Source organism: Salmo trutta, chromosome 37 (genome assembly GCF_901001165.1).
Source record: "Salmo trutta chromosome 37, fSalTru1.1, whole genome shotgun sequence".
Lineage (NCBI taxonomy): Eukaryota > Metazoa > Chordata > Actinopteri > Salmoniformes > Salmonidae > Salmo > Salmo trutta.
Genome location: NC_042993.1, coordinates 32,251,196 through 32,266,027, shown reverse-complemented (window position 1 = coordinate 32,266,027; position 14,832 = coordinate 32,251,196). Strand labels below are relative to the sequence as shown.

At 43.0% G+C, this 14,832-nt stretch overlaps 1 protein-coding gene across 1 annotated transcript in view; it reads right to left on the bottom strand.

The window, feature by feature from the left end:
* Positions 1-14,832, bottom strand: part of LOC115177385 (NADP-dependent malic enzyme) — a 126,812-nt gene that overhangs the window by 33,966 nt on the left and 78,014 nt on the right. Inside the window, exons 4-5 of the mRNA XM_029738111.1 lie at positions 12,651-12,726; positions 3,433-3,594 (exon numbers count right to left, since the gene is read on the bottom strand). Of these exons, the coding sequence (XP_029593971.1) occupies positions 3,433-3,594; positions 12,651-12,726 (238 nt within the window). The remainder of the gene's footprint in view (positions 1-3,432; positions 3,595-12,650; positions 12,727-14,832) is intronic.

Genomic DNA, 14,832 nt, shown 5'->3' with positions numbered 1-14,832 from the left:
CTTGTTCACAAACTATAGTTTTGGCAAGTCAGTTAGGACATCTACTTTGTGCATGACAAATAATTTTCCAGACAATTGTATACAGACAGATTACTTCACTTATAATTCACTGTATCACACTTCCAGTGGATACACTAAGTTGACTGTGCCTTTAAACAGCTTGGAAAATTCCAGAAAATGATGTCATGGCTTTAGAAGCTTCTGATAGGCTAATTGACATAATTTGCATCAATTGGAGGTGTACCTGTGGATGTATTTCAAGGCCTACCTTCAAACTCAGTGCCTCTTTGCTTGACATCTTGGGAAAATCAAAAGAAATCAGCCAAGACCTCAAAAATTAATTGTAGACCATCACAAGTCTGGTTCATCCTTGGGAGCAATTTCCAAATTCCTGAAGGTATCACATTCATCTGAACAAACAATAGTACACAAGTATAAACTCCATGGGACCACGCAGCCGTCATACTGCTCAGGAAGGAGATGCGTTCTGTCTACTTGAGATGAATGTACTTTGTTTGCGAAAAGTGCAAATCAATCCCAGAACAGCAGCAAAGGACCTTGTGTGCTGGAGGAAACAGGTACACAAGTATCTATATCCAGAGTAAAACAAGTCCTATATCAACACAACCTGAAAGGCCGCTCAGCAAAGAAGAAGCCACTGCTCCAAAACCACCATAAAAAAGACAGACTACGGTTTGCAACTGCACATGGGGACAAAGATCGTACTTTTTGGAGAAATGTCCTCTGGTCTGATGAAACAAAAATAGAACTGTTTGGCCATAATGACCATCGTTATGTTTGGAGGAAAAAGGGGGAGGCTTGCAAGTCAAAGAACACCATCAAAACCGTGAAGCACGGGGTGGCAGCATCATGTTGTGGGGGTGCTTTGCTGCAGGAGGGACTGGTGCACTTCACAAAATAGATGGCATCATGAGGCAGGAAAATGATGTGGATATATTGAAGCAACATCTCAAAACATCAGTCAGGAAGTTAAAGCTTGGTCGCAAATGGGTCTTCCAAATGGACAATGACCCCAAGCATACTTCCAAAGTTGTGGCAAAATGGCTTAAGGACAACAAAGTCAAGTTATTCAAGTGGCCATCACAAAGCCCTGACCTCAATCCCATAGAAAATTTGTGGGCAGAACTGAAAAAGCGGGTGCGAGCAAGGAGGCCTACAAACTTGACTCAGTTACACCAGCTCTGTCAGGAGGAATGGGCCAAAATTCACCCAACTTATTGTGGGAAGCTTGTGGAAGGCTACCCGAAATGTTTGTTAAACAATTTAAAGGCAATGCTACCAAATACTAAATGAGTGTATGTAAACTGCTGACACACTGGGAATGTGATGAAATAAATAAAAGCTGAAATAAATCACTCTACTATTATTCTGACATTTCAGATACTTAAAATAAAGTGGTGATCCTAAGACAGGGAATTCTTACTAGGATTAGATGTCAGGAATTGTGTAAAAACTGAGTAAATGTATTTGGCTAAGGTGTATGTAAACTTCCGACTTCAGCTGTACATACAGAGACGAATAGAGGAACATAGAAGGTAAACAGACCGAGACAAATCCAGACATGGCAGAGAAACACATTGCAAACATGCACGCACACAGACACTACAGACACATACTCTTAGAAAAAAGGACAACCATTTTTGTTTCCAGGTAGAACCATCTGTGAAAACCAAAAAGTTCCTGGAACCAAAAAGGGTTCCTCAAAGGGTTTCCATATAGGGACAGCCAAAGAACCCTTTTAGGTTCTAGATAGCACTTTGTGCAGACATATACACACACACACACACACACATATATATATGGTAATAAACCCCCATTTGCTCCCATCCTCTGGGAGCAGCTCCAGAGTGCATTGAGGACACAGACAAAGACTGAGGCAGCTAGTTTAAGTGGGTATTTTGATGCCTATAAACGTACGGGAATAGTTGAGAATCCCCCAAGCATCCCTAAACTGGATCTGTGCACCATAGATGGCTTCTGGATAGTCTATGGTCTTTCAAAATCTTTCAATAGAACAATAGAGTTCATGCATTGAAGAAGTGTGTATTGAGATGCCACTAAAGGGATGGGGGCCAAAGGTCATGGTATTTACCTCTGCTATGAGGTAGAACAGAGTGGGAGAACCTGGCAGAGAGAGGAAACATAATCCTATTCACCAAGATCCAATGCCACCTACTGTATTCATGCTGTAGTGTATGATCTTTCATTGATTTTCTCATAGGCCTTTTATGTGTGTTTTCTGAATAAGGGGGATTTCTGCTGAGTCTCAGTGTGTTTTGATGAAGTGTGAATTGTTCAGCCGACATAAGAGAACATGGAGAGAGTTTGTGGAGACCATCCGCACAGTGAATGCTACCGCTGACAGGGATAGGGCTAGTCCCTCTGTTCAACTCTGCTTCCCGTCTCTTTCCCTTTCCCTTTCCCTCCCCCTTCCTTTATTTATCCCCCTTTTATACTGGTGTCCTCGTTTTGTTGCTCATGGAGTGTCTCTCCATATCCATTGATTATTGCCAGTCGTTGACACCTTTGACCGGTCCTATACCCGGGTAACCCCAAATCCATCTCCCTCTTCTTTCCTCCCACCCTTTATCCATTTATCCTTCTTTCACAGCGATGTCTTCTTTTATGTCTCATTCTCAGCATCTTGATAACTGTCTAGATCATGTCTATCCTTGACCAGACCGACCCAACTAACCCCAAATCACCATTTATCCTCTCCCCAACTCTTATACGGAAACACAATCAGTGGCTAGGAGAGCAGGTCCAGGCCCAGGAAATCAGAAGATGGCTCAGAGTGGACTCAGCTGTGGCTTAAAAGCCAGGCAGCAGGCATGTGGTGGCAGTGCCACACCCTTGACATGGAGAAAATACACAGAGTTTAAATATAGCCGTGTACACAACACAGACTATTCTTAGTTTGCTCCTGTTTAACAGTGTAGCCACAGCACACGTGCCGCCCAGCCTTGAGTGAGGCTCCTCTTTTAGCTATAAAGAGAGGGCCAGGCCATACATATGACCAATGGGACCAGCAGGAAAAACCAAACCAAAAGGCCTCTTTGAATTCTGTTGACTGGCAGTGTTGGCGGGATGAATAGGTGCTTTTCTAGCTGGCATGGGTGAACGGTGCTGCTTTCCTCAGTTGCTTTTCCTGGTTGTAAAGTGTTAGAATTTCTCGTTTCTTGGCTGTTAGTGTTTGGAAATTGGAGTTTGGAGACTGAGGGGCTTACCTGATTATAACGTATTGACTTGAGGTTATTTACTTAGCTGACAAATTACATCTAGCATATATGTTACAAAGTTGACCGTTTTTTGTTATGTAGTTGACAAGTGTAGGATAAAGTAAAGTGTATCATCTTGTTTGCATGTAGCTATGTGTGTATTCATTTGGTTGTTAGGTGTGTCTCTTCTTACCTCATTGTCTGTGCCCACATCCAGCATGACTGGCAGACACTGCTGGGGTGGCATGCCTCCACAGGCCGTGTAGAGTGCCAGTTTGCCCACAGGGATGCCCATGCCGTAGCAGCCCAGGTCCCCCAGGCCCAGGATCCTCTCTCCGTCCGTGACACACACCGCCTGTCAATCACATCACATCTGTCAATCATACCTGTGATTCTATGTCAATCAAATACATTATCAGTCAGAACAGACTGTCTATGGCTCTAGAGAAGTAATTTCCTTTCGGCTTCCTGTTTGAAATGAAACAAATAAACTCTCAGATTAGCCAAAATTTGTATCATAATATCAGGCATTGAAAATACAGCAACTAGCAAATAAAGCCAACATATTCATTAGCCAATCAGTTACAGTAAGTGTACATGATTAAACAGGAAATATTCACACTACGTCAACAGTGAAGAGGTGACTCCGGGATGCTGGGTTCCTCTGTCCAATGTCTGTTCTTTTGCCCATCTTAATCTTTCCTTCTAATTGGCCAGTCTGAGATATGGATTTTTCTTTGCAACTCTGCCTAGAAGGCCAGCATCCCGGAGTCACCTCTTCACTGTTGACCTTTTTTAAAAAATTTTAAACATTTTTAGTCATTTAGCAGACGCTCTTATCCAGAGCGACTTACAGTAGTGACTGCATACATTTCATACATTTTCTTCGTACTGGTCCCCCGTGAGAATGGTGTTTTGCGGGTACTATTTAATGAAGCTGTCAGTTGAGGACTTGTGAGGCGTCTGTTTCTCAAACTATAGACTAATGTACTTGTCCTCTTGCTCAGTTGTGCACCAGGGCCTCCCACTCCTCTTTATATCCTGGTTAGAGCCAGTTTGCGCTGTTCTGGGAAGGGAGTAGTACACAGCGTTGTACGAGATCTTCAGTTTCTTGGCAATTTCTCACATGGAATAGCCTTCATTTCTCAGAACAAGAATAGACTGACGAGTTTCAGGAGAAAGGTCTTTGTTTCTGGCCATTTTCAGCCTGTAATCGAACCCACAAATGCTGATACTCCATGTTACGGATACAGGTAGTGTGTATCCTGTATGTGTATTTCTTTTCTCTCCTTCTCCCCTCACAGGTGACAATCATCATTCCCCAGTCAGTCACCAACCAAGACACCTGCTCCTCTTCCCTCAACCAATCACATCCCCTTTCCCTTGGTTTAAAAACCCAGTCAGTAGTTTTCTCCACAGTTGAATCTCACTCTCTGTATTGATCTATCTTTTGTTTTGCCCCTACATGTCACATTTGTCCGGTTATTTTGTGAGTATTGTTTTGTTGTTTGACTGTTTGTTTGTTTGTATGGTGGGCAAAGGGGGTAACCAGACCAGTCGCCCATGGGCCTACATTACACGTAGGAAAACAGTGTCTAAATACACTAGTTAGAACTGGGTGGACCACCCACTGTATTTTTGGTTAGTTAGCTAGCTGTTATTGAAATAGGCTAGTCTAGCTTAGGGGTGTTTTTGGAGTATTGTTTCTTTCCTTGGGTCCAGCTCAGCCCCTTTTCCTGCCCCCTTTACCGTGTGTTTAAAGAAATAAACCCTAAGAGTTTGACGGTAGACTTAAGTTGTCTGTGGTTTATGTTCTCACTGTTTCTTTTCACTATTATAATTTGCATGAGTTATGTTACGGGTCTCATTTCCATCCCCCCTAGACTGCAGGGCCAAAAGGATTCGTAACACTCCAGATACTCAACTAGTCTAAAGAAGGCCAGTTTTATTGCTGCTTTAAATCAGCACAACAGCTTTCAGCTATGCTAACATAATTGCAAAAGGGTTTTCTAATGATCAATTAGCCTTTTACAATGATAAACTTAGATTAGCTAACACAACGTACCATTGGAACACAGGAGTGATGGTTGCTGATAATGGGCCTCTGTACGCCTATGTAGATATTCCATAAAATAAATCAGCCGTTTCCAGCTACAATAGTCATTTACAACATTAACAATGTCTACACTGTATTTCTGATCAATTTGATATTTTTAATGGACACAAGTGCTTTTCTTTCAAAAACAAGGACATTTCTAAGTGACCCCAAACTTTTGAATGGTAGTGTATAAATATAGAATAAAACACACATCACGACAAAAGACAACACTACATAAAGAGAGACCTAAGACAACAACATAGCAACACATGACAACACAGCATGGTAGCAACACAACATGGTAGCAGCACAAAACATGGTACAAAAATTATTGGGCACAGACAACAACAGTACAAAGAGCAAGAAGGTAGAGACAACAATACATCACCCAAAGCAGCCACAAATGTCAGTAAGTGTCCATGATTGAGTCTTTGAATGAAGAGATTAAGATAAAACTGTCCAGTTTGAGTGTTTGTTGCAGTGACCCAGGGATGTGTGTGCTTTGGGGACCTTTAACAGAATGTGACTGGCAGAATGGGTGTTGTATGTGGAGGATGAGTGCTGCAGTAGATATCTCAGATAGGGGGGAGTGAGGCCTAAGAGGGTTTTATAAATAAGCATCAACCAGTGGGTCTGCGACGGGTATAGAGTTTTACAAGCAGTGGAGATACAGCTGAAGTCAGAAGTTTACATACACCTTAGCCAAATACATTTACATTCAGTTTCACATTTCCTGACATTTAATCCTAGTAAAAATTCCCTGTTTTAGGTCAGGTAGGATCACCACTTTATTCTAAGAATGTGAAATGTCAGAATAATAGTAGTGATTTATTTCAGCTTTTACTTCTTTCATCACATTCACAGTGGGTCAGAAGTTTACATACACTCAATTAGTATTTGGTAGCATTGCCTTTACATTGATTAACTTGGGTCAAACGCTTTGGTTAGGCTTCCACAAGCTTCCCACAATAAGTTGGATGAATTTTGGCCCATTTCTCCTGACAGAGCTGGTGTAACTGAGTCAGGTTTGTAAGGCCTCCTTGCACGCACACGCTTTTCAGTTCTGCCCACAAATTATCTATGGGATTGAGGTCAGGGCTTTGTGATGGCCACTCCAATATCTTGACTTCGTTGTCCTTAAACCATTTTGCCACAACTTTGTAAGTATGCTTGGGGTCATTGCCCATTTGGAAGACCCATTTGCGACCAAGCTTTAACCTGTTGTGGTATAGGGGGCAGTATTTTCACGGTCGGATAAAAAAACGTACCCGATTTAATCTGGTTACTACTCCTGCCCAGAAACTAGAATATGCATATAATTAGATTTGGATAGAAAACACTAAAGTTTCTAAAACTGTTTGAATGGTGTCTGTGAGTATAACAGAACTCATATGGCAGGCCAAAACCTGAGAAGATTCCATACAGGAAGTGCCCTGTCTGACAATTTGTTGTCCTTCTGTTGCATCTCTATCGACATTACAGCATCTGTGCTGTAACGTGACACTTTCTAAGGCTTGCATTGGCTCTCTAAAGCCACCAGAAAGTGGAATGGGGTGTCTGCTGTCTCTGGGCAAAGTACAACAGCTCTGTTTGTGAGTGGTCAGCCTGGGGACAGTGAGACTGAGATGCGCGTTCACGAGACTTCTCAATTTTTTTCTTTCAGCCTTTGAATGAATACAACGTTGCCCGGTTGGAATATTATCGCTATTTTACGAGAAAAGTAGCATAAAAATTGATTTTAAACAGCGTTTGACATGCTTCTAAGTACGGTAATAGAATATTTAGAATTTTTTTGTCACGAAATGCACTCGCGCGTCACCGTTTGGATAGTTACCTGAACGCATGAACAAAACGGCTGTATTTGGATATAACTATGGATTATTTGGAACCAAAACAACATTTGTTGTTGAAGTAGAAGTCCTGGGAGTGCATTCTGACAAAGAACAGCAAAGGTAATCCAATTTTTCTAATAGTAATTCTGAGTTTAGGTGACCCCGAAGTTGGCGGATGTCAAAATAGCTAGCCGTGATGGCCGAGCTATGTACTCAGAATATTGCAAAATGTGCTTTCGCTGAAAAGCTATTTTAAAATTGGACATAGCGATTGCATAAAGGAGTTCTGTATCTATAATTCTTAAAAAATTGTATGTATTTTGTCAACGTTTATCGTGAGTAATTTAGTAAATTCACCGGAAGTTTGCGGTGGGTATGCTAGTTCTGAACATCACATGCTAAAGTAAAAAGCTGGTTTTTGATATAAATATTAACTTGATTGAACAAAACATGCATGTATTGTATAACATAATGTCCTAGGAGTGTCATCTGATGAAGATCAAAGGTTAGTGCTTCATTTAGCTGTGTTTTGGGTATTTTTGATGCATGCTAGTTGCTTGGAAATGGCTGTGTGGTTTTTTGTGTCTATGTACTCTCCTAACATAATCTAATGTTTTGCTTTCGCTGTAAAGCCTTTTGGAAATCGGACAACGTGGTTCGATTCAGGAGAAGTGTATCTATAAAATGGTGTAAAATAGTCCTATGTTTGAGAACTTTGAATTATGACATTTTGTGGTTTTATATTTGGCGCTAAGTTGTCACTGGCTGTTGAATAGTGTGGGACGATTTCGTCCCACCTCCCCTAGAGAGGATAACTTCCTGACTGATGTCTTGAGATGTTGCTTCAATAAACCCACAATTTCCCCTCCTCATGATGCCATCTATTTTGTGAAGTGCACCAGTCCCTGCTGCAGCAAAGCACCCCCACAACATGATGTTGCCACCCCCATGCTTCATGGTTGGGATGGTGTTCTTTGGCTTGCAGGCCTCCCCCTTTTTCCTCCAAACATAACGATGGTCATTATAGCCAAACAGTTCTAATTCTGTTTCATCAGACAAGAGGACATTTCTCCAAAAAGTACGATCTTTGTTTCCATGTGTAGTTGCAAACCGTAGTCTGTCTTTTTTATGCCAGTTTTGGAGCAGTGGCTTCTTCCTTGCTGAGCGGCCTTTCAGGTTATGTCGATATAGGACTCGTTTTACTGTGGATATAGATACTTTTGTACCCGTTTCCTCCAGCATCTTCATAAGGTCCTTTGCTGTTGTTCTGGGATTGATTTGCACTTTTCGCACCAAAGTAGGTTCATCTCTAAGACAGAATGCGTCTACATCCTGAGCGGTATGATGGCTGCGTGGTCCCATGGTGTTTATACTTGCGTACTATTGTTTCTACATGTGAACGTGGTACCTTCAGGCGTGTGGAAATACATCCACAGGTACACCTCCAATTGACTCAAATTATGTCAATTAGCCTATCAAAAGCTTCTAAAGCCATGACATCATTTTCTGGAATTTTCCAACTGAAATAATCTGTCTGCAAACAATTGTTGGACAAATAAATTATTTGTGTCATGCACAAATTAGATGTCATAAACAACTTGCCAAAACTATAGTTTGTTAACAAGAAATTTGTGGTTGAAAAACGAGTTTTTATGACTCCAACCGAAGTGTATGTAAACTTCCAACTTCAACTGTAAGTAAGGCATTGGATCGTGATAAATAGTTTTATAAGAGGTCCTGTGAGCTCAGGCTGCAGAGGAAAATGCCATTGTGTTGACAGCTGTGAACAGGTGCAAGAACGGCTAGCGGCTGCAGCAGGTATATCTTTACATGCCAGGAATACCTGGAAGATTCTTCGTATTGACTCTATATGACAAGATCATGACTTGATATGGATGCCTGATGAAGACCTAAGGGTCAAAATGTTGTTGTAAATAAATATCACCTGAGAGCATGTGCAGCAGTGTGCTGCGTTTTCCTGTCTGTTTTCCATGAGTTTGTCTACAACTTCAGCACCTGTGGAAAGTACCTGGATGTGCGTATGTTCTTCAGCTTTGCACATAGCTGTACTGGCATATTAGAGCTCAGTTGGTTGTAATGGCCTCAAACAGGCCAGATCCTAACTGAAGATATCTGTTGAACTTATTGACATCAATGCACAATTGATGAGAAAGTTGGAAAGTATTCAGGCCGCTTGACTTTTTCCACATTTTGTTGTTTCGTTACAGCCTTATTCTAAAATTGATTAAATTGTTTTTTTTCCTCCATCAATCTACACACAATACCCAACTATGACAAAGCAAAAACAGGTTTACAGAAATGTTTGCTAATTTATTAAAAATAAAATAATTGAAATATCACATTTACATAAGTACTCAGACCCTTTACTCAGTACTTAGTTGAAGCTCCTTTGACAGCGATTACAGCATCGAGTCTTCTTGGGTATGACGCTACAGGCTTGGCACACCTGTATTTGGGGAGTTTCTCCCATTCTTCTCTGCAGATCCTCTTGAGCCCTGTTGGATGGGGAGCGTTGCTGCACAGCTACTTTCAGGTCTCTCCAGAGATGCTCAATCTGGTTCAAGTCTGGGCTCTGGCTGAGCCACTAAAGGACATTCAGAGACTTGTCCCGAAGCCACTCCTGCGTTGTCTTGGATGTGAGTTTAGGGTCATTGTCCTGTTGGAAGGTGAACCTTCGCCCCAGTCTGAGGTCCTGAGCACTCTGGAACAGGTTTTAATCAAGGATCTCTGTACTTTGCTCCGTTCATCTTTGCCTCGATCCTTGCTAGCCTCCCAGTCCCTGCCGCTGAAAAACATCCCCACAGCATGGTGCTGCCACCACCATGCTTCACCGTAGGGATGGTGCCAGGTTTCCTCGAGATGTGATGCTTGGAATTCAGGCCAAAGAGTTCAATCTTAGTTTCATCAGACCAGAGAATCTTGTTTCTCATGGTCTGAAAGTCCTTTAGGTGCCTTTTGGAAAACTCAAAGCGGGTTGTCATGTGCCTTTTACTGAGGAGTGGCTTCTGTCTGGCCACTACCATACAGGCCTGTTTGATGGAGTGCTGCAGAGATGCTTGTCATTCTGGAAGGTTCTCTCATCTCCACAGAAGAACTCTAGAGCTCTGTCAGAGTGATCATCAGGTTCTTGGTCACCTCCCTGACCAAGGCCCTTCTCCCCTGATTGCTCAGTTTGGCCAGGCGGCCAGCTCTAAGAAGAGTCTTGGTGGTTCCAAACATCTTCCATTTAAGAATGATGGAGGCCACCGTGTTCTTGGAGAAATTCAATGCTGTAGACATTGTTTGGTACCCTTCCCCAGATCTGTGCCTCGACACAATCCTGTCTCGTAGGTCTACGGACATTTTCTTCAACCCCATGGCTTGGTTTTTGCTCTGAAATGCACTGTCAACTGTGGGACCTTGTATAGATAGGTGTGTAACTTTCCAAATCATGACCAATCAATTAAATTTACCACAGGTGGACTCCAGTCAAGTTGTAGAAACATCTCAAGGATGATCAATGGAAACAGGATGCACCTGTGCTCATTTTCGAGTATCATCGCAAAGGGGGTGAATACTTATGTAAATAAGTACATTTTTTGGGGTGCAAAAATCAACAAAAAAAATAAATAATTTCGCGTGGTCATTATGGGGTATTGTGTGTAGATTGCTGAGGATTTTTTATTTATTTAATCAATTTTAGAATAAGGCAGTAAAGTAACAAAATGTGGAAAATGACATGGGGGCTGAATACTTTCCTTAGGCACTGTATATACAAAAGTATGTAGACACCCCTTCAAATTTGTGGATTCGGCTATTTCAGCCACACCTGTTGCTGACCGGTGTGTAAAATCCATCACACCGCCATGCAAACTCCATAGACAAACATTGGTAGTAGAATGTCTTTCCAACAAGTCAGTTCGTCAAATTTCTGCCCTGCTGGAGCTACCCCGGGCAAATGTAAGTGCTGTTATTGCGAAGTGAAAACGTCTTGGAGCAACAACGGCTCAGCCAAGAAGTGGTAGGCCACATAAGCTCACAGAATGGGGCCGCTGCGTGCTGAAGCACGTAGCACGTAAAAATGATTTGTCCTTGTTTGCAACACTCACTACAGAGTCCCAAACTGCCTCTGGAAGATAAGTCAGCACAAGAACTGTTTGTCGGAAGATTCATAAAATGTGTTTTCATGGCCAAGCAGCCGCACACAAGCCTAAGATCACAATGCGCAATGCCAAGCATCGGCTGGAGTGGTGTAAAGCTCGCTGCCATTGGACTCTGGAGCAGTGGAAACGTGTTCTCTGGAGTGATGAATCACGTTTTAGCATCTGGCAGTTCGACGGACGAATCTGGGTTTGGCGGATACCAGCAGAACGCCACCTGCCCCAATGCATAGGGCAAACTGTAAAGATAGGTGGATGAGTAATAACGGTCTAGGGCTGTTTTTCATGGTTTGGGTTAGGCCCCTTAGTTCCAGTGAAGGGAAATCTTAACTCTACAGCAGACAATGACAATCAAGACGATTCTGTGCTTCCAACTGTGTGGCAACAGTTTGCGAAAAGCCTTTTCTGTTTGAGCATGACAATGCCCTCGTGCACAAAGTGAGGTCCATACATAAATGGTTTGTCGAGATCGGTGTGGAAGAACTTGACTGGCCTGCACACAGCCCTGACCTCAACCCCATTGAACACCTTTGGGATGAATTGGAAAGCCGACTGCAAGCCAGGCCTAATCGCCCAACATCAGTGCCCGACCTCACTAATGCTCGTGGCTGAATGGAAGCAAGTCCCCGCAGCAATGTTCCAACAACTAGTGGAAAGCCTTCCCAGAAGAGTGGAGGCTGTTTTAGCAGCAAAGGGGGGGACCAACTCCATATTAATGCCCCTGATTTTGGAATGAGATGGCCGACGAGCAGGTGTCCACATACTTTTGGTCATGTAGTGTACGTGTGCCTTTCAGTAGCAGCTGGTGGGAGGAGCGATAGGAGGACGGGCTCATTGTATGTCTGGAACTGAATGAATGGAACGCTATCAAACATATGGAAACCATATGTCCTCCTATAGCTCCTCCCACCAGCCTCCACTGGTGCCTATCCCCAGTTATCCCAGTGTCCATACAGAGAATTTCCAAAAAGGCTAACCTCTGACTTCTAAGCCAGGGCTGCACATCTTCCTCCTGGAGAGCTACTCTGTTGCAGAGCAGAATTTCACTCTAACCCTGATCTAACACACTTGATTCTACTGTTTAGCAGTTCACCAGGATCTTGAGTCGCTGGATCAGGTGTGTAATTTACAACAGGCCTGGAGCAAAACCCTGCATACCCAGTAGCAATATCTGCCTTAAGCCATCAGATAGAACAACTAGGCCTAACAGTGTAAAGGGCATAGCACCCCTAATAGAGAGATAGGGTGCCATTTCAGAGACAACCAATTTCCGCACTATTAAGGGAAAAGGATGCCATTTCAGGTTTGACTATAGACTTACACGTATGTCCTTCTCTGGCCAGCTCTGGAGCACGGTGGAGATGTGAGTGAGGTCATGGATGGTGATGAAAAGCCCCCTGGAACAGATCAGAGATCAGATGAGTTATAATGAGTGAGACTAGATAAACTGTTTACAGTACCTTTCACATTGCGCATCAATTACCATCATAAGGAAATACTGTAATTTTGCTCAGTACGGAGAAAAAACATTGTCTTTGCATTCAGTTTCAAATGGTTCTTTGATACCTGAGTGGAAGCTTGGATTTAACTTTAAGCACCATTTCAGTAGCTTTTAAATCCAATTTTTCCCTCTACTTGTGCGGTAATATCCCAGAGCAGATGTCACCTGGAAAATGGATCGCTGGGCCAGGGACCCCTCTAGTGCTACTCTGCTTCAGGAAAAGCTAGATAGATACGCTTAGTCTGTGTGCGTGTGTGTAGGCGTACAAGGTGGGAGGTCCAGCCCAGAAGGGTTTCAGATCGGCCCAACAAAGCCATATGCCCATGATGTGGAGGCACCATCATCTTCATATGTGCCAGCAACAATAAAAAACATCTATATTGTAAAATCTGCTCATAAACTAAAAACACAGATCAAAGCTGGAAAGCGAGAAGGAAAATGTGAAGCACCAAACAGACCAAAACCCTGTTAAAAAAGAACCAGAACACAAAAAGAGTTGGAAAGAAGAAGAGAGACATGAACATGTCACATAAAAATAAACAAGTTAACTGTAAAGTTTCAGCGGAGGTTGACCCCAATGTCATGGCTGGGTATTAACTTACCTGCCAGACTTAGGTAACTAGAGGCAATAACAGTACAGAGATAGTACAACAAGTCTAATAGTAATGACAAACCTGTCACACCCTGATCTGTTTCACCTGTCTTTGTGCTTGTCTCCACCCCCCCTCCAAGTGTTGCCCATCTTCCCCATGTATTTATACCTGTGTTCTGTTGCCAGTTCGTTTTGTTTCGTGAAATCTAGCAGCGTTTGTTCCCCTGCTCCTGTTTTCTAGTCCCTTCCTGGGTTTTGACCGTTCTGCCTGCCCTGACCTTGAGACTGCCTGCCGTTCTATACCTTGCCCCACCTCATTGGATTATTGACCCTTCTGCCTGCCCTGACCCTGAGACTGCCTGCCGTTCTGGACCTTTTGCACCCTCTCTGGATTACTGACATCTGCCTGCCTTTGACCTGTCGTTTGCCTGCCTTTGTACTAGAAATAAACTTTTGTTTCTTCGGCACTGTCTGCATCTGGGTCATACCTGAAACCTGATGACACAATCCTTGTATCAAGGCCCACTAGATTAGAGCATTGGATTCTGTTGTGAGATTCAGTTAGCCATGAATAGTATGATAAAATGAGGGGTCACATGTCATCCCCCTGAGAAACTGCCAACCTTTCAACTACATCATATCATTTAGAAATGGAAACCTCTGGAGTTGAAACTTGGGTTTTGGGTTAGTCTCCGTGGTGTGTCTGTACGTGCATGTCTGTTTGCATGTGTGTGACTGTGCGTGTGTGCGCGCACATATACATCTATATGCATGTGTGTATGTGTGTACGAGGCTGATAGAGGACGAGTCAGTATGGGGGCCACATTACTTGAGTTAAAAGGTAGAGAGAGAGCCTCTCACACATGGTGACCCACGTCACTCACCCCGGGGCTCTACATATTTGGCCTCCATAGGTAAACACTGTGTCCTCCTGCCACGTTTCTGATGAATCCGAGTCGACATTTCCAAAATAAGAATAGAGAGAAAGAAACAGACAACGAGGAAATGAAGAGCAGGTAAGAGAAGTAAGGGATGGAAAATTGATTTTACAGCCAAAGAAAAGATTGAAAGGATGAGAGACATAAAACAAAAACGTCCATGGTCAGTCCTACTCTTTAAAATGTTTCAACTGGACCAGCAATGGCTGCCAGAGGCCACTCACATAACGAGAAAGCTAACGATCAGCAACAACTCACAAGTTTGACCATCAGTGATCAAACACATGCACACAAACACGTCATTGTCACGGATCCCTCTGGAACTGTCATTACGCACACCTGGTCCCCATTTCCCTGATTGCAATTGTATAAAATGTGCACTTTGTTTTCCATTGGGCAGTCGATTATTTTTCCCATGTCCGTTGGTCGTGTGAGTGCCTATGTGTTGTCTCAGCATGTCCGTTGGTCGTGT